General features: G+C 39.1%; 3 protein-coding genes across 25 annotated transcripts in view; 2 read left to right on the top strand and 1 right to left on the bottom strand.

Annotated features, from left to right (window-relative positions):
* Positions 1-3,288, top strand: part of TOM1L1 (target of myb1 like 1 membrane trafficking protein) — a 158,880-nt gene extending 155,592 nt beyond the window's left edge. For all 17 annotated transcript variants that reach the window (XM_074847047.1, XM_074847055.1, XM_074847046.1 and 14 more), the window contains 3 exons: positions 708-795; positions 1,085-1,157; positions 2,102-3,288. In XM_074847047.1, coding sequence (XP_074703148.1) covers positions 708-795; positions 1,085-1,157; positions 2,102-2,165 — 225 coding nt within the window. In that variant the 3' untranslated portion in view covers positions 2,166-3,288. The remainder of the gene's footprint in view (positions 1-707; positions 796-1,084; positions 1,158-2,101) is intronic.
* Positions 3,289-4,139: 851 nt separating this feature from the next.
* On the bottom strand, positions 4,140-7,700 carry COX11 (cytochrome c oxidase copper chaperone COX11). The gene is made up of 4 exons (XM_074847062.1): positions 7,329-7,700; positions 7,070-7,225; positions 6,182-6,307; positions 4,140-5,685 (listed from the first exon to the last, which is right to left on the bottom strand). Exons 1-4 carry the CDS (start codon positions 7,665-7,667, stop codon positions 5,503-5,505), a joined length of 804 nt encoding a protein of 267 aa, XP_074703163.1. The 5' UTR covers positions 7,668-7,700; the 3' UTR covers positions 4,140-5,502.
* Positions 7,701-9,889: 2,189 nt separating this feature from the next.
* STXBP4 (syntaxin binding protein 4) overlaps positions 9,890-20,790 on the top strand; it is a 78,176-nt gene continuing 67,275 nt past the window's right edge. For 5 of the 7 annotated variants that reach the window (XR_012625989.1, XR_012625990.1, XM_074847410.1 and 2 more), the window contains exons 1-5: positions 13,734-13,903; positions 17,332-17,405; positions 17,594-17,689; positions 18,691-18,760; positions 19,611-19,685. Coding sequence is in view for 4 of the 7 variants with exons in the window: in XM_074847410.1 (XP_074703511.1) it covers positions 13,836-13,903; positions 17,332-17,405; positions 17,594-17,689; positions 18,691-18,760; positions 19,611-19,685 (383 nt within the window). In the remaining 3 variants the exon portion in view is untranslated. Of the gene's footprint in view, positions 9,924-13,733; positions 13,904-17,331; positions 17,406-17,593; positions 17,690-18,690; positions 18,761-19,610; positions 19,686-20,790 lie in introns of those variants that run through there. The other 2 variants (XM_074847411.1, XM_074847412.1) reach the window with 2 other exon arrangements.

The raw sequence follows: 20,790 nt of genomic DNA, 5'->3' as shown, positions 1-20,790 counted from the left end.
CTTTGATACCACAGATGCTAATAGGAAAGCATATTTTTCTTGAGTCCAGCACTGTCTTGGGGGATTTCGCAGAAAGCAGTTGCTCTATTATTTGTTTAATCTGTTGCCGTGTGAAACAAGCTGAGATCTCCTGCTGCCATTATGTTACTCTGGTGTATTTCTTATGTCAAACAAAATATTTTTTTTTAAAAAGCCAAAACCAACAACAAAACAAGCAAAAAACCCAAACACTTAAAGGAAATACAGTGTAGGACAAATGGCATATGCTGCAAACAAAACACCCATGACAGAAGGAATACAAAGAAAATGAAGGGGCTTTGAGGTAATGCTATGCATTTGAATGCTATTCTGTGGCAGGCAGTATGAAATAGAGAAGATGAGAGGCAGCCCCCAAACACACGTATGTATTCCCTGTTTTAAACTGCAAATAAAAGCAGATACCTGTATTGTGAATGTTGCTGTCTTTGAGTCTGTGTAGCGTACCAAATTACACAGAAGTAAACTGTACAGATGTGCTATAGATAACGCTAAAAGGTGTTTTGAACTTTGTGTAGGGAATGGAGATGAATTAGATTGATAACTGTTGACCCTAGAATTTACCTGCTATAGTCTGAGAGTCTAAAGATAAGTCAGCAGTTATATGAGTTAAGTCAAACCAGTTTTCAGAGAACAATCTGTTTATGCACTGTCTTGCTTGATGTCCTTAGTTGGCGACTCTTTTAAGCCCAGTGCCTCTGAATCCAGTAAATGTGCAGACTGGACATACTACATCATTAAATGGACCATCACCAGCAGGTAATAAATACTGCAAACCACTTAACTTTCATGGAGATATATTTTTCTTGTTAGAACTTAAGGGCTTTAATAAAGGCTGTTAAAGACTAGGAGCAGCAACAAACACTGACAAGATCTCATATTGCTTGTGGCTTCTCTTAGACACGTCTGTCCATTTTAGCATTTACAGCAACTAGATAAATAGGAGATAATCTGCTACTTTCAGGAAGATATAAAAAAGTACCATGCAGTAAACACGCTTTTCACTTACATTTAGATCTGAATTTATCTGCCTGTCTTTATTCTTCAGCTGCATCAAAGAACAAGTCGCAATCGTCTCATTACTACGAGATAATGGAATTTGATCCCTTGGCTCCCACTGAGTAAGTAACTTTTAGAATAGATAATACACACTTTTCTTGGGTGCCAAAGGCAAGAAGTCTTCTGAGATGGCTTTTTTTTCTGAGTGAGAAAACAGACCACGCTATTTGGACTGAGTTAGCTGACCAACTGGATTGCTAATGTAAATGAGAGTGGCTGCATTCTGTACATTTTCTTTCAATATTTCTGGCATAACCGATTAAGGAATAAACTCCTCTAGTGTGTTCACTGAAGAGCATCTGTAAAAATGGTGGAGTAATGCTGTCCAGTCATAGGGAAAGGTGAATAAAACATGGCAAGGGTCCTGGTGGAGGAAGCTGATTGACTCTTCAACATAGGTAGTTCCTGGAACAAGGTAACCAAAGTATTTCCTGTTCACAGCAATTGTGATTAAGAGTGTTGCTGTTGTGTATCAAGAAAATCTTCAATTTAAATATTAAGCTACAAAAGGGATTGGATGCTAGGACTTATCAGAGGGCTAAATAGTCAGACAGAAAACTAATATGAAACTAAAAGGATGGCAGAACTCCCCTTTCTACTAGTAAATTGCAAAAAATTTGAGCCATCTACCCAAAACTTATTTTGAAAGAACCATCAAATTTGAGATAATAAATAAAGCTTTGTTGAGATTTTTCTTTTTCTAACTAGTGCAGTAATTGCATGCCACGTGATACGCTTGCCATTTGCATTCTGTAGTCCTGTTCCCAAACTTATTTCATCAAAAGTGACAATGTTCAGAGGCATCTCATTAAATATATAATCACAGACACATGGCAGGATTGGCTCTTTGTTTCCATGGAAAGCTGGGTATCCTGCAAGTGATGCTACTCTGTTAGGGAAACACTGTAAACTCTTGGCAGTTCATGCTTGGGCAGGATTTCGTTGGTACATTCTGTCAAAATGAAACAACTGTGATGGAGGAGTCACCCTGTTCCTCTTCTTTCAGAGCCATTTATGAGGAAATTGATGTTGTGCTGAAGACAGAAGTTAAAAAGAACACAGAGTGCTGAACCGGTGTTATTCTCTGATGCTGGTCCTGTGCAGTGCTTCCTGTAACATAGAAGTGAATAACAGAATAGGTTTTGTGTTTTGACACAATAAACAATAAGTATTGGAATACTGAGTGGAAGACAAAGAGTTACTTGGATCTACACCTTTATATTTTGTCCTAAATGGTCAATACTCTGTTCTTCAAGGTGACTTCCATGATTATTCTTAAAGTATTTTGGGGGGCTTTAAAATAAGTTTTCCAAATTCACTTGTGTATGAAGTAACACTTGACACCTGACACAAGTAAACAAAAAGGACTGTTGCAGCTACAGAAGAAAGACTTTCTTCTGAGTTAACTGTTCCTTTGCATCACTTTACCCCTTTATGCAACAAACAAAACAATGTTATGTTTATAGAAACTGCAGAATCCAGTTTCTATTTTGGCCTCGTTGCTGCCTGTGATAATCTCCCTAGAAATTTATAATGGGGTTTTGATATGTAGGACTCTTCTAAAATTGGGCCTCTTGATGTCTGAAGACGAGCAGTGTTACTTTCCTACATTAATATTCTGAGTATGGATTTTGTCATCTTCCTAAAAGCCTGCAATAGAGTTGGAATTTTGTCTTGGTAAGAACCTGAGCTGGGACATGAGGTGCTGTCATCCATGATTAACAGAACAGAAAAAACCCTGCTTGTTCCTGTGGTGTTGTTGCTTGTATTTACTCAGTAAATGTTGGAGGGGGATCAATAATTTCTTTCAGTGTTCCTGCCCTGCAGAGATTATTGTTCTGGTGAAGGAAAAAATAATCATCTACAATGCAGATGAGCAATAGTTATCCATTTATTTTAGTCAAGTTGTTTAACCCTGTTAATAACAGTTTTCTTTTAATAATTAAAGTGCCTTATCTATTCTAACGCTGAATGTCAAACGTGCACTTTAACAGGTATGGTTCTCTGAATTTATAATTGATATAAAATTTGAGAACTTGGTTCATGTTCATAGCTGATAAGCTAATTTTTTGTGAAAAACTGCATTTTAATGTTACTATGTTAACTGTTTAAGTGCTAAGAAGTTCTCAGTTGGTTTTGCAGGTTTTGTAGCATAAAATTCCAAATAAAAGCAAATGCTTACTGAGAAGTTAACCCTCATTGCTTCTGAGTTTTTACCAGATGATGTGTATTCTGTGAACTACCAAATGTAGGGAGTATTGGAAGTAGTTCAGTGTGAATCCACAGTGTTTCACTGCAGTTAGCAACTTTGCAGTTTGCTCTGGGACCATTAGAACACCTTATTTCTATCAAAAACACAACCTTGTAGAAGTTTGGGGGGGTTTGTAAGCAGAGGTGAAAAGGTAAGCTGCTTTTTTTTTTTGTATTATTTGCAAGGGTCTGGACAACAGCCTGAGAAAACTGCTGAAAATAGCATTTGAGGTGGATAAATTTTTCCCTACAACTTAGTTGTATTGGTAAAACCCTCACACGCTGCAGTGTAACACATTAAAATGGGCCGTTTCAGTACGGAAATCCATAATGGATGATTGCTAACTGAACTTTCCTATATTTAAAGACTCAAAATGATCACAGATGAAAGGGAACTGGCTAATTACTGAGAGTGTTTTATAGTTGGAATGTGCTCAGTGTCTGTGCAAACTTGGACTTTCAAACTGGGGGGAGAACCCACATTTTTATGAAACTGGCACTTGCTGGGGGATTCTCCTTTTATTCTGAAGCACAGGGCGAGGATAAAGCAATGTGTGGAAAAGTCCCATAGTCAGTTCAACTCTCAAAAAGACAATGGACTAAAAACAACCCAGGTAAGAATTATTTTCTTCTCCTAGCCCAGATTCAAAGATTTGTCTTGATACACTTTTTTTTCCTGAAGCATAACTGAAATTACAGATTATAAAGCTTGCTGCTATCCTCATACAGATGTATTTCACCTGTGTGGGCTCCACAAGTGCTGCTGGATAAAACACGTTAGAGAGATGAGCGAATGAAGTTTTAAAACTTTTAATAAATACACAGTGAAGACCAGATGTGAATGTCATCCAGAATCTATTTAAACAACATATAATTGGTACAGTAATGCATTTTAAAGGTAGCATCCATTTATTTTCAAAAACACTTTTTAAATGACTGTATGTAAACATAATTGAGACTAAAGTTGAAGTTATTTCTGATACATCTCTTACCTTTTTAGAGTCCAAACAAATGAACTTTAGTCTTTGTTAGATTTCATCTGCTGAAGGGGGCAGAAAGAACTGGCCTAGCAGATGAGATGCTGGACTGAGATTAATTCCTGTCTCAAAATGAGTAGGTCGCTTGAACTTGCTCTGCAACTCACTCCTTATTTGCAAAGCTATAAAGTGTTATTATCCCTACCCCACAGATAATGACCAAAACTTACATAAACAAGGGCTTACGTGTCCTGATGATAAACAGAGTACCTAGGAGTACCTCTGAGCGACCGCTGCTGGGCAGGCTTTGTTGGACTGATTGATTTCCTTTTGGTTCTTGAGGAGGCCCCTATGCTATTAATTCAGCCTGTAATTCAGAACAGCTCTTTCTGTACTGCCTTTCCCTTCAAAGCATTTCATACATAAGCTGAGCTTGCCTCTTTGCAGAGAACGCCCAGTGTACAGCCCTCTGCAGAGTGAAAGAGCAGTCATTAGCAGCACATGTGTTTTAAATGAGTGGAACACAACATAGAAATATTTCTAAATGGAAAGCACACCACAGATTTGATGTGCTTGCATTTAAATTACTGTTCCTCATTCACATGATAACAGTTGTGGAGCAGTCTGCTCTTACCAAATGAACTACTGATTCAGTAATAATTCGAGAGGGTGCATCATCTTCTGAATCATCTGATCCTCCTGTGCCACAATACAGTCTTTGTTTAGTTTTGAGACCTCATTAACGGATTACCTGGCTTTACCTTTTGATAGAGTAACTTACATGGAAGTTATATTTCAGAGCCAGCAATGCAATTTTAGATGCTTAATAAACTGATTTGTTCCTCTGTGTTTAAATGAAGATTGCAATCTCCACTTGGGTTTAAAAATTTGCCTCACAGTATTCAGATAACATGTATGATCTTACAAAAAGATGGCTTGAGAAAACCCTCTCCCAGGAACAGTGTGATCCCTTCTATTGTCTGATGAAGAAATACTATCCCTAAGAAATAATGTTCCAACTACATAATTTTTTATTAAAAAATACAAATACATCCTTTCATAACAGCAACATGTTATATAGTTCCATATTGCACAGTACTCCTGCAGTTTTTCCTTCCATGGAATAATGGTTTCAAAACTGGTAGCCAGGTAGCAGAAGTCAAACTATGTAGATTGCCCATTACTGATACCCAGGAAGTGCTAACTTCTGTCCTTCCTTTGCTTCAAAAAAGGTGTAAGAGAGAGTGATCAAATCAACTTTTGCCATTTTAGGGTCCTCTACAAATTCTGGATCAATGTAGAAGAAGACAGGCATGTCCACTTCCTCTTGAGGATTTAGCCGCTGTTCTTCAAAACAAAAGCACTGCAGGGGGGAGGAAAAAAACCCCAAAACAATTAGACAACACTAGCTATGGTAAACTTTATCTCTGTCAACATGAGTGAACGCTTCATCTTTTAAAATCAACACTCATTCCTTGTACATCCCTGAAATCCTGGGAAGGATCAACTATATAAGCAACCAGACAGCAATTCTGTTCCTCTTGTGTTACAGGAAAAAAGATTAGCTTTTAAGAAAGTGTCCAAACATGCAAATTGGCCAGGCTAGCTCACATCATTACCACCTGCCCTCAGTGTCAGTTGTACTAAATACTGTATATTTGTGAGCCAGTCTAATTGGACATGTACTACAGCTTGTTATGAAGAATGAACTGATGCACTGTCATTTGAAAAAATCAAGGTATTTTCTTACAATGTTGGCATACAAAGAATGGTATCCAGGATTAAAATGAGAAAAAATTAAGGATAACAATTCTCATTCATGTAAAGCAGAATGTCATCTTTGCTTTGTTCACACTTACTTGTATTTTATTGAAATACTGTCCTGCTTCAAAGGGTATTACATTGTAGGTAGAGATTCCAATTATTGGTTTGTCAGTAGGATTTTTCGCTTTATAAAATGCCAGTGCAGTCTCCCCTGGTACCACCTGTATAAAAAAATTGCAGAGTGATTTTTAATCCACTGCAGCCCTCCACCTCTGAGTTCTTCAGACTTTAGCTTGAATTAGTTAGTTTTCTCTTTTGCTACTTCAAGTTGGTGACTTCACAAATACTTTGCTTAAAGATAATTCACCCTCATTCAAAATTAAAAGTAATATTATACACGTGCATTTTTAAGATTAACTGGTTTGCCACTGAGACTTCTATTATTCTCAGCAGTTTAGCAGCATACAAAGCTTTTTTAATATGCAGGTTTGAGTTTACCATTCCTTCGCTACTGGACTTGGAAACCAATTAAGAAGCATGACTATAAGTTTTTATTAAGAACGAATTTTAAACAGATTAAAATGTTCATTTTTTAGAAAATACAGAAACAGTCCTACAATGATATGGGCAAGAAAAGTAAGTACTAGGCAGGAAGTCTTGCAAAACCCCAGCGGTATATATAAATTACTTTTGATAGCAAATCCTTTTTGGTAGCATGATGGGATGGCAGGGGAGCAACACCACAATGGGCAGTGAAAGTTCTGCCCTCTGGTAGGCGACATCAGCCCTGCCTTCCCAACCAGCACCACAAAATTCTGCAGTGGAAGCATCTGGGCTAAGGTGCCCCCAGTTGTGTGTTTTTCCAGATCAGGGTCCAAACACACAAATGGATGGAAGGTGGCAAAAACGCGAGAGGCAAAACCTGACGCTTTCGCCTCGGGGAGTGAGCGGTTCTGAGGGAGCGCGAAGGCGAAGTCACTCACGTAGATCTCGCTCTGCTGGGGCTGGAAGTGCCACTGGATGCTGGAGTGCACGTCCGCGTTGAAGGTGACCCTGATGACGCGGCCTCTCACCGGCTCCATGCTCTCGATCTGCTCCGAGCCGTGCCCCACGCCCGTTGTTCCGCCCAGGCCCGTGGCCTGACAGAAAGACACGGCGGTGAGGGACCCGCGCCCGCCCCCGCCGCCCTTCGCGGGCGGGAAGGCGCCGGCCGCCGTGTCGGGCCGCGGGGCTCGCCGGTACCTGGCAGTAGAGGCGGTAGAGCGGCACGGCCGCGTAGGACATGCCCACCATCCCCACGGCGGCGGCGGCGATGTAGGCCAGCGTCGACCGGTTGCGCCGCCGCCATTCCTCCTCCTGCCTGCGGGTGAAGGGGTTGGAGCTCCGCAGCCCGCGGACCCCCCGCGGGGCCGGCGACCGTCCTCCCGCCGCCGCCGCCGCCGCCCAGAGGCTGTGGGGAGTCCCCCCCTCCAGCCGCGGGGGCGCCCACCCGCCGCCAGCAGCGCCTGGCCGGGGCAGGGCCCAGCGCAGCGCCCAGAGGAGCCCCCCGCCGCGCGCACAGCCCCGCCCGCACAGCCCCATGGCGCGCGCCGCGGGGCGGGGCGGGGCTCTTCTCGCGAGACCCCGCGCGCTCCGCCCCTTCCCTGCGGCGCGCGGCGGCCGTGAGGGGCGTGGGGGCGGCCACACCTCCCCCTCGCACCCCGCCTCTTCCCGCCCCGCCGGCGGCCTGAGGGGGCGGGGAGCGGGGAGGGCCGCGGAGGGGAGGGAGCGGTGCCGCTGCGGGGTCGCCCGCCGCTCAGCCCTCAGAGCGGCGCTGAGGCGCGGGGGTTCCCGCCAGACCCCGCCGGTTGTGTCTCTCCCTCCCCGGCGAGACCGCTCGGGCGGCTCGAGGTAACTGTCGCACCCCCGGGCCCCCCCGCACCGCCGTGCCCCGAGCGGGCTTTGTCCGGGCGGCGGTGCAGGACGGCAGCGGGGCCACAGAAACTCTGCCAGAAGCGGGTTGACCGAGCGGAGCGGGGCCAGAGGGGGTGATGATCCTCTCCGATACCTCCGCGGGGTCAGCGCGGGGGAGGAGCGCACCGCGGGCGGCAGGACAGGGCGGGGAGGCGAGGACCGCTGCGGCGGGCTCCTGTGGGGCGCGTGGGAAGTCGCCTTTGTGCCCGGGCCCCTCACCTCGGGGCTGTGGCAGAGCGGGCACTGCGGCCAGGGGGTCTCAGCAGAGAGGAGGCTTCATCCCTTTGTCTTCCTGCAGGTCTCCCTGTTATGTGGACACTGACACCGATTTTTATTTTTTTTTTACCCCCAGTGGTGCTTTGGTTCATGTGTAGTTTCATTTCTTTGTGCTGCGTACGGATGTGTTTTTGTTTAGGCACAAATACTGACATGCTGCAAAGTGATGGCACGTTGTTTGTAAACAGCGGTAACTTCAGGACAGGCAAGGTCAGGCAAATTCACAATCGCGATCTTTTTTCACGGGGCTGGTCCCATGCACTGTAACAAACTTTGCTGTGGCAATGCTTGAATTTACTGCTTCGGACCTCTGCTCTTCTCATGTGCTGGTTCCAGTAACCCGAGTCGTGCAGTGAGTGACTTTGGTAGCTCTTGATACTGTTACATTTTCCATTTATGCGTGCTGAATAAGCGAACGATAAAGCCCGGAGCGAAGCAATATTGTGGTGTTTCCTCTCTATTTAGATGGCGGTTTTATTGATCCTTTAGCAAGAGATCTGAAAACGTTTACTGCAGGGAAATTTGCAGTATTCCAGAGTGAATTTGTTTTTTTTTTTTCATGCAGAAATACAGACCTGCAGGAATGGGTCCGTGTGTTTTTGTGGAGGCTGACACTGTGCACCTAGGGAGCCTACTTTAATTTAGCCCAGGTTTGCAGGGTGCCACTGGTACCACTAGCACCTGTGGCCATCTTTTGCCTGTGCGTTGTTCAGAGAGTTCCTTGTCCCCCTTGTACTGTGTCTTAGGAGTAATATCTTTTCTGGTTCATGGCCATGTGAGGGTTTAACCATACAGCTCATGAGGTCAGGAAGACTTGCTGCTGATACAAACGGCTATTTTTGCATTAGTGCTTTTGCAGTAATTTTCCAAATGATTGTAGCTCGGTACATTTAGGATTGTGTTTCTTGTTAATCTGTCATACGTGCTAATAAAAATACAATGTGAATTACTGGGTTTTTTGCTACATTAGTGGTACATAACTCCATTTTGAGTGTGTTTTGGCCTACATCTTACATACTTCACGTGAAAATTCCATAGGCACCGAATACTAGATACTAAGTTTAAAAAAATGTGAGAAAACAAGACACACAAAACACCTTATCATGTTGAAAACAACATTCTGTCCCCACGTAACCTTCACTGGAAAAAAACGAGATTGTTTTTGTCTTTAGCGGTTACGTTAGCCTGGAATTGTAATCTCAGTTACTTTAATTTTTAGAAGACTTTAATCATGAGGGGTTCAGGTTTATCCCAGAAATACCTCAGAAATTAAGAGGAAATTAGAATGTCAGATGTTTTAGTGCTATATACAGTGAAGTCTGAGTTGTTAGACTTCATTGCTGAAAACAGTAAGCAGCTATCTGTTTTATAATGAAAGTTCTGTTTTCCCACTTGATTTGAGCTACTCAGTAATGAAGAATTGTCAGTGTCTGAAAATAAACATCATCATGTCAATTTCAAAAAGTGGTTTCTCCTTTTTTGCAGCAGTTATTATCCTGGTTAAGAGCCAGTGCTTCATGTGTCAGAATTCTTCATTTTGAACTTTTATTAAAATAGCACACCTAAGAAGATGTCCAGTACAGATCCCCTAACAAATACAGAGAAAAAGTAAGTACTTCCCCCCCCCCCTCCCCCCAAGAATACAACAATTACTGGATAGTAATACAAAAAACTATTGCAGTTTCATTAGTAGGATCTTGTTTTGATGAAGTCTTAAAGAAAAATAACTTTGATATTGAAACAGTCGGAGGCAATGTCTTAGAAAAGCTGATACTAACGCCAGTGAATTTACACATAAAGGGAAGAAGTAGCTCTTAAGCTTTTCATTAAGTTAATCAGCACTTGGTTTGGACTGGGTCTGTAGAGAGAAAACCCCACACAGAAATTCCTTGATGCTTCTGCAGCTATGAAAATGTAATGTATATAGCAAATTACTTCCTTGTACACATAGGGTACCTACAGTAACATAAGACACTTATGGATTTATGTATTAAAATGCATGACTTTTTCAGAATATTATGTCTGCATGCCTTTAATGTTCTATATGTAGTGCTTTGGAACCATCTTATTTTTTACCAATTCCATGGGATATAGGATGATAATTATTCTGTAAACCATAATATTACCCACTTAGTTAGGGATTGGATCAGATTCTAAATGGCAAACATGGATTCAGTCGTGATTGAAAAATCATGTGATTGAAAACTGACCCTTCCCAAACTGCGAGGTAACCATGCCAACGCTGTCATCAAAACCATAATTAAAAACAGGCACAGACAGCTCTTGCTGGACTATCATGTTTGCTGTGCTTGTGCAACAGAATCCAGTAAACAGTATTCAAAAGTATTGTCAAACAATTTAGCATAATTTTTGAATTATGCCACCTCATAAATGACTTGATTTTTTTGAAAAACAAATCCACAAAACATTGCAAAAATTAACTTGCTTTTTACTGGCATCTGAAGAAGCAAATGCTTTGCTTGCCCGATGGAAATACAGGGTATGTAATACAAAGACACATCTTTAAAACAGCTGCGGCTTGCTAGGTTCATCAGGAAGGTGTATTATATGAATAGTTACTAGATCACTGTCTTCCAAAGGCAGTTTTTCACATAAGAGATGAACATGAAAGGTGCATGTAACTGCACTTCGGCTACATGATGATGGAAGGGTATAATTTCCTTATTTATTTTTTTTCCTAGGAGACAGTATCAATGCACAAAGCTTCAAGAACATACTTGGTTATACGTTAATTGAGGTTTACCTAAACTTTAAATAATACCTTTCTTCTCTAGACAAGGGGTTAGCCTCAAATCATTCATGCTTCTCCACAATTACAATGTTGCTCAAGCTTTTTTCATGTTTAACAATTGCCATATAATGACATACGTTTTCTTTTAATCTTTATGACCTAATCAACAAAATGTATTTTGAATAACTAGTGGGTTTGGATAGATCAGAACCAAGTGTTTGTTCATGCTGTATGATACAGCATTCTCTTGGCTGTGGTCCTCAGTATCATAACGAATTTTTACGCTTTAGGGTTAGTGAACCTCAAAGGCTACAGTTGCATAGGATTTTTTGTGAAAGGCCTTTGTTTTATTTTTAACAAAAAGATCTTGTGAATCGTGCTTCTGAAGACTCTGCAAATCTTTTTGTCATCTGCTAAGTTATCCTGTAATCCATCTCAGCTGCTAAAGCATTACAAAACTTCCTTTGGCAAAGGTGACTCATAATTAATAATGTTGCCAGAATAGAATAGTTTAGTAGCTGTTTGAAAAAGCATCTTAGTTTGTTTGCTGCATAAAATAACAAATGATGTCTCTTGAAAATTTAGTCTTACTCATTATATTAGATTGTATGGAGTTTTAAGTTATTACAGTATTTCTAGATCTTTCTGGAAGTAAAAAATAATTTGTTTTCCCCTGAGTATGTTCTTGAAAGGCAGAGAACTTGCAAGAGAAGCAATCATACCATTTTTCTATATGAATTCTTTAGAAACATTAGAAGCAGCACAGCTGCAGAATTTCAAGTTAAAGAGGGATAGAACCCTTGGGATGAATTCAGGAAGCTGAACAATGCATAGGTTACTTTGAAGAAGGGTTGGAGGAGCAACTGTTTGAACAAGTGAGGTATTACTCATAATAACTCTAATAAAAAGAGGTGGGAGCAATAAGCTTAATACTACTTTATATCTGATTGATTTATTCAGAATTTTGTCACATCTAGTTTAATAAAAATCATTTTTTGCTTTTTAATAACAAAAACGCATAGCCTTGAGCCATGCTTTTAACGGAGGGGGTGTTTCTGTTGTAGAAAACATGACATTGGAAACCAGCCATATTAATCTGAGTAGTGAGTTGTTTTGACAAATGTTTGATGTTGATGCCACAAATTGAATTCCTCTGGTGTTAAGAACAATGACAATTTTGTTGGAGAAAGACTATTGGTATTTTATCTTCTGTAACCTTGCTTAGAGCAAATCTAATTGATACGATGCTTAAAATATCAATGGCTTTTCTTCATTGGACCGTAACGCCGGTAACACCAGCAAAGTTGAACTCGTTGAGAAAAGACTACAACGGGTCAGATTTTCATCACTGAACGATTGTGAGCAATCCAAATGATGCCAGTGGAGCTCATCTCGTTTTGGGCGCTGGGAAGGCCGCTTTATGTTCCCACTTCCATCACTGATCTACTCCTTAATCTGTGGGGGGTCACGTTACCCTTCAGCCCCTGGTGTGTGTGTAGATTGCAGGCCCTAGGGACAGACCTGTGTATTTTTGAACACTGTATAGCACACTGCCTACAGGCAAAAAGATCCTTTCTCCAGAATGATTACGTGCTAATGAAACCACAGTCACTACAACTTTTTTTTTTAAAAAAAAAAAAAGGTGCATGAGATAAGCATATACATTCCTCGCATAGCCAAGCCGTCCTGCTGTGCAGCTCTAGACACTGACAGATGCTGTCTCATCACAGGGTTACTCCATGCTAGAGAGGATTCACCTTTCTACTTAAACAAAGCTCTCAGTGAACACAGAATATCTGGTTTTCATTTTAAACTCCAATCTTTTTAAGGTCTTTTAGAAAGAGGGGGAGTAATAGGAGTGCATCTTCTGATGCAAGCCTGGAAAAAAATGATTGTTAACCAAACTGATGTCAGGTGCTCAGAACTTCTGAAAATATGCATACCTCTGAAAGACCAAGCCTTGTATCAGAAGAGAGTCTTACCTCTGGGAACAGTGGTATATTTTTTACTTCTTCAATTAGATTATTCTCAGTGTAATGACATAAACTCACCATTTTAATTTGCTCTCTCAAAAAACCCAGATGTGTCAGCTTCCATTTCTAGAGAAAAGTATATAACCTAAGTTCTGTGTTAACTTTTGACTGTTGTATATTGAAAGACTAAAAACTAAGTTAAAGCATGACACAAGTCAATACCGTAATTGAGACTGAAAAGTAATAACATAATGGCATTTGTTTCGTTAATGCTTTCAGTCTGCCTGCTTTGTTGGCTTTCCCTTTTGTGTGTGGATGTACATAATCCAGTCTGCTAGGAAGATTGCTTTAGAAAGGTCATGAGTTATTGCTTTTGACCTTGTTTGGAGGGAGCATGTAAATAAATTGTTGGAAGAACATAAGAAAATAAGTTTATTGTATTTTAATTATTTCATTTGCCTTCAGCTGCTAGAAGTAAATTGCATGATCACAGTTGTAGTAAATGCAAGCAAATTTTCTCTCCTTTGTGTTTATCAGTCTTTAAAGTTGCTATAAATTGCCATTTCAAACAGAGGAAAAAGTAAACGTTACCTCAATAGGTGAATTAGTCCATGTGACGCAGAGGGTTTCAGAGAAGATTAAGTAGGCAGACACTCTGTTTCAAGCTCTGTCTGACAGGGTTTTTTTTTAACTTAGTAGCAGAAATTGTCCTGCATGTAACCTTTATCCGGCTGAACTGGAAACCTCCAGTGTATTTTGGTTGCTTTGTCATTGTCTTTTCTGCTGTACTGAAGAATGTCCTTACTCTCGCCAGGAGATGAAGATGAACCAGAGCGTTTTGATGGTCTTTCTCTCTTATACTGGTATGCTTAACCATTAGGTTCTGATGGCATTTTTCTAGTCTGTTATTGGGAAAAGTACAGTAAAGATAATTTAAAAGCTGTAGACATTTTCAGCTTCTTTTCATAAGTAGCCAGAGTTTATCATTTAGACTTTTTTTTAGGTGTCAAGTATTATTTGTTTTGTGAGGGAAGGGTATTATTTATCATTGATAAACCTAGATAAATATTCTGTTTGTGCACATAAATGACTAATAATTTATCAGGAATACAGATCAGAAGAATATCCAGAGCTGTGTTTTCTGCTAAGCCTCTAGAAGATATAAAGCTGTGGAACTTCCTTGTGTGTGCTGCTAAAAAGTAATAGAAAAAAGTATAAAAGATTTCATTTTAATTGTCTTTACTAGAACATCTACACAAAATTATACGCACTTAGTCTATCAGCATTCCAGGATTCAGTTGGACTGTTTAGTATTTGTTGGTGTAACAAAGTTATAGTGTACATTTTGTAGAGTCTTGCTTGTTTATTTCATCTATTGCCTCAGATTTCTTCTCTGTGTGCTAAAAGCTTGCTTTGCATTTCTGCATGACTTCTCGAGGAATAGGCAGCTACATTTGATTTGGATCTTTTTCTACATAGAACATTGAAATGATTTTTTGTTACTACTGTCATTTGTTTTAAGAGCCTATTTCCTTATTTATACTGTTGAACATATTTCTAATGTTTTTGGGGAAGTATTCTAACATTTTATTAATATTGAGTAATGATAGCATGAAATAAATCTTGGATGGGTGCTAAATCCAAGTCTCTTTGTAGTGAAACTGTTAAAGCCCTGTTTATTTTATTAGAACCATGACAAGTAGCTTGGCTTGGAGATTCACCTCTGAGTTACATGGGAGAAAAACTAACACTGGAAGTCGGTGGGATGTGATATGCTAAACAAATTTACGGCATTTGAAGATCCTTGTCTTTTATCTGATAAAGTAATTTTAAACTGCATGTATTGGAGGGATTTAGTCTTTATTGCATAAACACAACTGAATGCCTTGTAAAGGTGACTGATCAAAGTGTCGGTTCTCTCTAATCGTAGGTGGCGACATCATGACAATTTCACTGTTTCAGAGATATCTTATTCCTTTCCATTGTGAATTATTAGTTTGTATATTCTCTGTATCCTCTTTGTCAGAATCCATTTTATGCTAATTAGGATCTGTTCTGAAATTATTGACTGTTACTTCTAGAAATGCAGATCCTTTCCTATTAAGTGTTCTGTGCCTAGATTTGATCATATTTCATGATTGGTTTATGTGATAGTATGTAAGTCAGTCCTACGATTTCTGGTGAACTCTGAACTTTAGACTTAAAGTCTGAGATTTGATCTTGTAAGACTTCACGAAAGTAAATTTATGTGTGAGGTTGAAATAACATTTATTCTTGATTTTTTTTTTTTAATTTTAATAAAAACTGCTATGTCAAAACTGCTGAGAGCATGGCAGAGCAAGACACAGAACAGTAACAGCAAAAGGCAAGACAGAAAAAATAGAATAATCATCTACGTATTTTAAAGATCAGTGTACCTTGTTTAAGTGTTCAAAGATGGATACAAATCAGGACAGACCTGTAAAGAACATGACTAGTATGTTGTCTTTCAGCTTCAAAACAATTTAAATTCATGGGATAATTGAAGTGACAGTACTGGGCAGTAATGCTAAATACTTTGCTGTTGTAGTATAGAAGTAGTTTATCAAGAAAGTTTTGTCAGAGAAGTAGCAGACTGAAGGATTTACTCTTCCTTTCAGACTGTGATTAAGTAAAAGCAGTTTGGTTCACTTTTAGCCTTACAAAGTGTGCCTTATGCTCTGTCACGTAGTAGCAAGGTCACGTGCTGTCACATCAGTGGCCAACTACACTAACTAGGCTCATAATTTCATTTTAGCCTATGAAACAAATACTTCAAGAAATACTACAATGAAAATCATACAGTGTCTGAAGCATAGGCTTCCTGTTTGTTTCTAAAGGTGAATTATTAGCTCTGTTCTTATGGCCAGCCTTTCTAAAGCAAGGCTAATTTTCAAATGGTTGGGAATTTGAGGCTGTGGAACAAATTGTTGCTTTTCAGAGCAAGTGCTCATCCCTTGATAAAAAAGTCATCCAGTTTTCTTATACAAAACCAAAAGAATTATGGATGTTCTTTAGAACCTGGATCTCTTGCCTGGTGCTAGAATTTAAGAACATTTGGACCTTCTGGATTTCTCTCTTCCCTCCAGCACGGCATCTTTTAATGACATGTACTCTGGCTTTTGCAAAAATACCCAGTTTCAGGCATGGAATTCAGGCTGTGTGATGGATATGGTTGTGTGGGAGGATTTGGGTCACCGTGTCCTCCACTTTGATCTTCTTTTCGCCCCTGCTAATGAATTCTGCTTGTTCCATTTCACTTTTAACATCACACTCTAGAAAATGCAACTCACTATCTAATATAGAACAATATGTAGGTCAAAGCAGAAAAGCCTAAGTGGTGCTTCTGCTTCTTTCTAGAAGGGATCTGGTGAGTCTTCTCCAAAAATGGTACAGTGGGAGGACAAAGGAGTTATGATAGAACTTGGCTTTTTTTATAGTAATTCGTCTAAATGAAAATAAAAAATGGTAAAGGGTAATCTGGATTTATAGGAATTGTTAACACTTTGCATGCTCAGAGCAGTATGTTGGTCATGTTTCCAATGGAACTATAAATTTAGGTTTCAAAAGTCTAATTTTACTTTGTAATCTTCCTTAATTCTTTAGCATTATCAACTGCCTCCAAAGTAGTCATCTGCTTTTAGACAATTTCAAGTGCCATCCTGGTATTTTGTCCTGGGGTAGGAGGGTACATAGGGGAGCAGGCAATAGAGTTTGGAAAGAAGCCTTTTTTAAAACAGAGAAAGAAAACAATGTTGAGTGAAGAAATGAGAGACTATAGGGGAAAGATTATGTTCATAAATAACACAAAATTATATGTTACATATCTTAAAAAATATTTTTGTATACACTGTCTTAGCTGTGGTTTTGTTTTAATACTGATTACATGATCTAAGACGTTATGATACGCTTTTCTTGCCTAAATGCTAAGCTGGACCAGGTTGTGGGATTTTGTTTCTGTTTAATCATAATCCATTTATTATAAACAAAGTGGGATTCACAATTCAGCCTGAAATGTTTTAGAGGAAAAGGAATTAAACCGCATATACTTTATTTTACCTTGCCATCTTGTATTTGTTATGAGGAGATTGATTTTTCACTGGGGGAAGGGGTGGCGCAGAGGTATCAAACAGTATGAAGTTGTTAGTGGAGGAAACTGGTTTTGGTTTGTATTAGAGTTAAAAACATGGTCACTGTAATTTCTTTTATGTTAACATAGCTCTACAGATGTTTCTGTAATTAGGGGTTTAATTACTTTTATTTTATTCCTTAGGACAATTATGGGCCCTCATGGAATCAACCGAGCTGTTCACCGCATTTCTTTTTCTGATTGTCAAAATGGATTAGGTAATTAGATTGCACATTCTGTTGATTCAGAGTAAACCAAATCTAAAAGCACCTGGTGAGCTTTTCCAGTTCACACTGTCATCAGCAGAAGTTTAATTTATCGGGCTTTTATGGATTGACTGTAAATCCATTTAGCACAGTAGGGGGAATAACCAGTTTCTTGCTTGTTTCTTTTGTTTGTTCTGTAGGAGTTAAAATTATTGGAGGTTATCGGGCACAAACAGCAGAAGATTATGGGATTTTCATAAAGAGAATTCTGCCCGGAGGGGTTGCTGCTGTAGATAGTAAGTAATTTTTAATTTTTTGGTACAAACATGCTGCATATAAAAAGCTGTCAAAAGAAGTCGTCTTTATTTTACTTTGTGGATAAGGATATTTAAAATAGCATGGTTTAGTCAGGATTCATGATGTTGTGGCTTACTTTAAGGTAGAGAAATGAAACTTGGACCCTTCATGAGAAAAGATTTTAATACTCTCAGTTCTTGAAAATGTGTTCAAATCTAGAAACGGCTGGTGAGAAAGCAATTGGCAATCTTTCAGCACTGCTAAATAAGTGTTGAGATGCAGAACCTCTTTCAATTCATAAGGTATAAGAGTGGTGTTTCCTTTATAGAACTAGTATTTTTAATGAGTTCCAATAATCTATTTTTTTTTAAATGGTGGTTAAGATGTTCAGTGTGGAAGGAAGAAATTATACTAGGTGGAGTTTGCAATAATAAAGTTACAGAATATACTCCTGTTCCAGGTCTATATATGGGGGTTTTTGAGATTCCATCTGGTCTTGTGCAGAATGATCATTTCAAATAATCAAAATCTACTTCAAAAGTGATAGTTCCTAAACTTGAGATTTGCAGAGGGTTAAAAATAGATTTGGTTCTAAAAAATCTTTTAGGTGTCTTTATTAATGTATAAAATATTAATGTATCTATACGTGGTAACTTACATGTATGTTAAGAGCAAAATTCAGCTGAAAGTTAATTCCACAACTGTGAAATATAAATTCCAGTCCCACAAATACATGTGCTAAGTGTAAATAATACAAATAGCTAAATAACACTTACTTTCAGTGGTTATTCTGTGGTTAATAAGACTGATTGATAGTTGTTAGTCTTATCACCATAACCTAGCTTAATTAGGATCAGAACCTAATCTGCTAAAATTCGTAAGGTTATTTATTGCACTAGATCACATAAAATAGAAAGAAAAAGCCCTGTTTTATTATCATGATAGAATATGTTCACCATGTTCCTGTTGATTCATGCATTACCTCTGATTTCATTACAAGGCCGTTTGCTCACTGGTGACCTAATTTTGGATGTCAATGGAGAAAACTTAATTGGAGTGACCAATGAAAGGTATGTTTGTACTGATTACTGAATGTTTATTAGAGCTTGGAATATTATATGTGGATTTTTTGGACATTATCGACCACTGATTAAAAGAGCACAACTCCACTGGGGTCCTTGGAGTTCAACTGGCAATTAATTTATCGTACAAATTTAATTCAGCAAAACTATCATGGAAAAGTGACAGGACTTTATATGCTTTTATAATGACAGAATAAGCTCGTTTCTTTATGATGTAGATTATAGAGTATATCTGAAAATAGCATTAAAACATACTAAGCTGTTAAAATATTTTTATAACTGTTGGTTCAATACCAGTGAATGTAAATGATGCAGCTAATAAGTATCATTGTAGTGGGACAATGAAGGAGAAATTGTTTAGGAAAAATCTGTAATTATGTTGGATGGTTTCTGTAGCTGGATCACCAGAGATCTATGCAGCTCAGTGTTGGAGGCGTAGATTTAAAATTCAAAGAAAAATTACAGTATATATTGCTGAGGGAAATCCTGAGCAATGAAGCATACCTGAGCAGTAGTTTTTCTCTGGTGTAGGCTGTTAATCCTGAAGGAGGTCCAGGAAGGCAGTAGGAGGGACCAAAGTGAGATGGGGACAAAAGGCCAATCCCAGTTTATTCCTGTCACCAGGCACAGACTCACCACAGTCTGTCTTTCACTCAGTTCTCCAATGCTTAAGTTGGGTTATGCTGCTGACAAGCTTTTTTTCTCTGTATCTGGCAGTCAAAATGGTTAACTACATTAAGAATTTGTCCGTTTTCCTGCTCTTTTAGCATTATTCACCATGTACTTCTTGATAGTGCCCTGGTATATTTATTTGGGTTTTTCCCCCCCCCCCTTCTAGGGCTGTCGACATTTTGCGAACAGCATCAGCATCTAATCACATGTCTCTGCTAGTTGCTAGAGACGAAGAAGCAAAGTAAGAGAAAAATAAAACATTGTTTTAACCTCAAAACTAATAAAAAGTGCTATATCTAAGGTTGGGCGGGTGGGCTTGCATGTATTTTTCTTTCAGATTAGTTTTAATGACAAAATTGCACCACATGTCACATTTCTCTGTCTAGTATTTGATACCAGTTCATTCTGAGACCATTTGCATGAATTAAAGTAGCAAGCTCAGGCCAATTTCAGTTTAATGAAGAGGATTGAAATGTTATGTTACCAGCTAATACCATTAAAATTATTTGCTGTGATAGTTTTTTTAATACTTCTCACATTTTAAAATAATAAAAAGTGAGGAATCCGTTAGACCCAGATTACCACAAAACTGTATGATTTAAGCTGGTCTTGCCTTCTGAAAAAAGGTCATTTAGTTATTGTTTCCCCTCAGAAGTTTGCTTTTCAGTCTTTAATGAGCTTTGAATTACTTTGGATAAGTAGGTTAAACCATTCACTGCAGCAGGTAGTCCAAAATACATCCATTAGAAGGACATTTATGTTAAATATTGCTTTAAAAGTTAAGCTGGTTAGCTCTTTAAAGTTAAACATATAAACCAATATTGGCAGAGAATCATTGGAAGTACTAGGATCCAGGTCTGTATCCCCTTTTGACTTAAACCTCTGGAGGAAATGGCTGTTATGTAACTGTGTTTGATCATCATCACAAGAGTATATGCTGTCACTTGCCTTTCCTGGGCTAAATTCCTTCAGCCTTTTGTCCAATATAAGCTTCCTCTTTCTGCTCCTTAATTTTTTCATATTTGATAGACATTTAAATCACTCTGTAGCCTCTGATCTCCCCTTTTTTTCGGACTGCCTAGATATATGTGAGGTTCACTCTTAATCAGCTTTTATCTAAAGCATCCTGCCCTAGTTCCTCTGAACTCCTTGAATAATTAAAATCCATCAGTCCTTTTACCGTTCTGGTGGTATGCCCAAGGGCCTGTGCAGAATTTGCCATTACATACAGTCCCTCACTCAGACACCTGTGAATGAATTTCTTGTGACTGTACATTCCTGTGCTAAAAGATTATTTGATTTACACTCAGTTGTGTTGATGTGTGTTCCCTGGGTCTGGCATTAGT

This window comes from Strix aluco, chromosome 21 (genome assembly GCF_031877795.1).
Source record: "Strix aluco isolate bStrAlu1 chromosome 21, bStrAlu1.hap1, whole genome shotgun sequence".
Classification (NCBI taxonomy): Eukaryota; Metazoa; Chordata; class Aves; order Strigiformes; family Strigidae; genus Strix; species Strix aluco.
The sequence above is the reverse complement of the archived record's forward strand: the minus strand, read 5'-3'. Positions and strand labels throughout refer to the sequence as shown.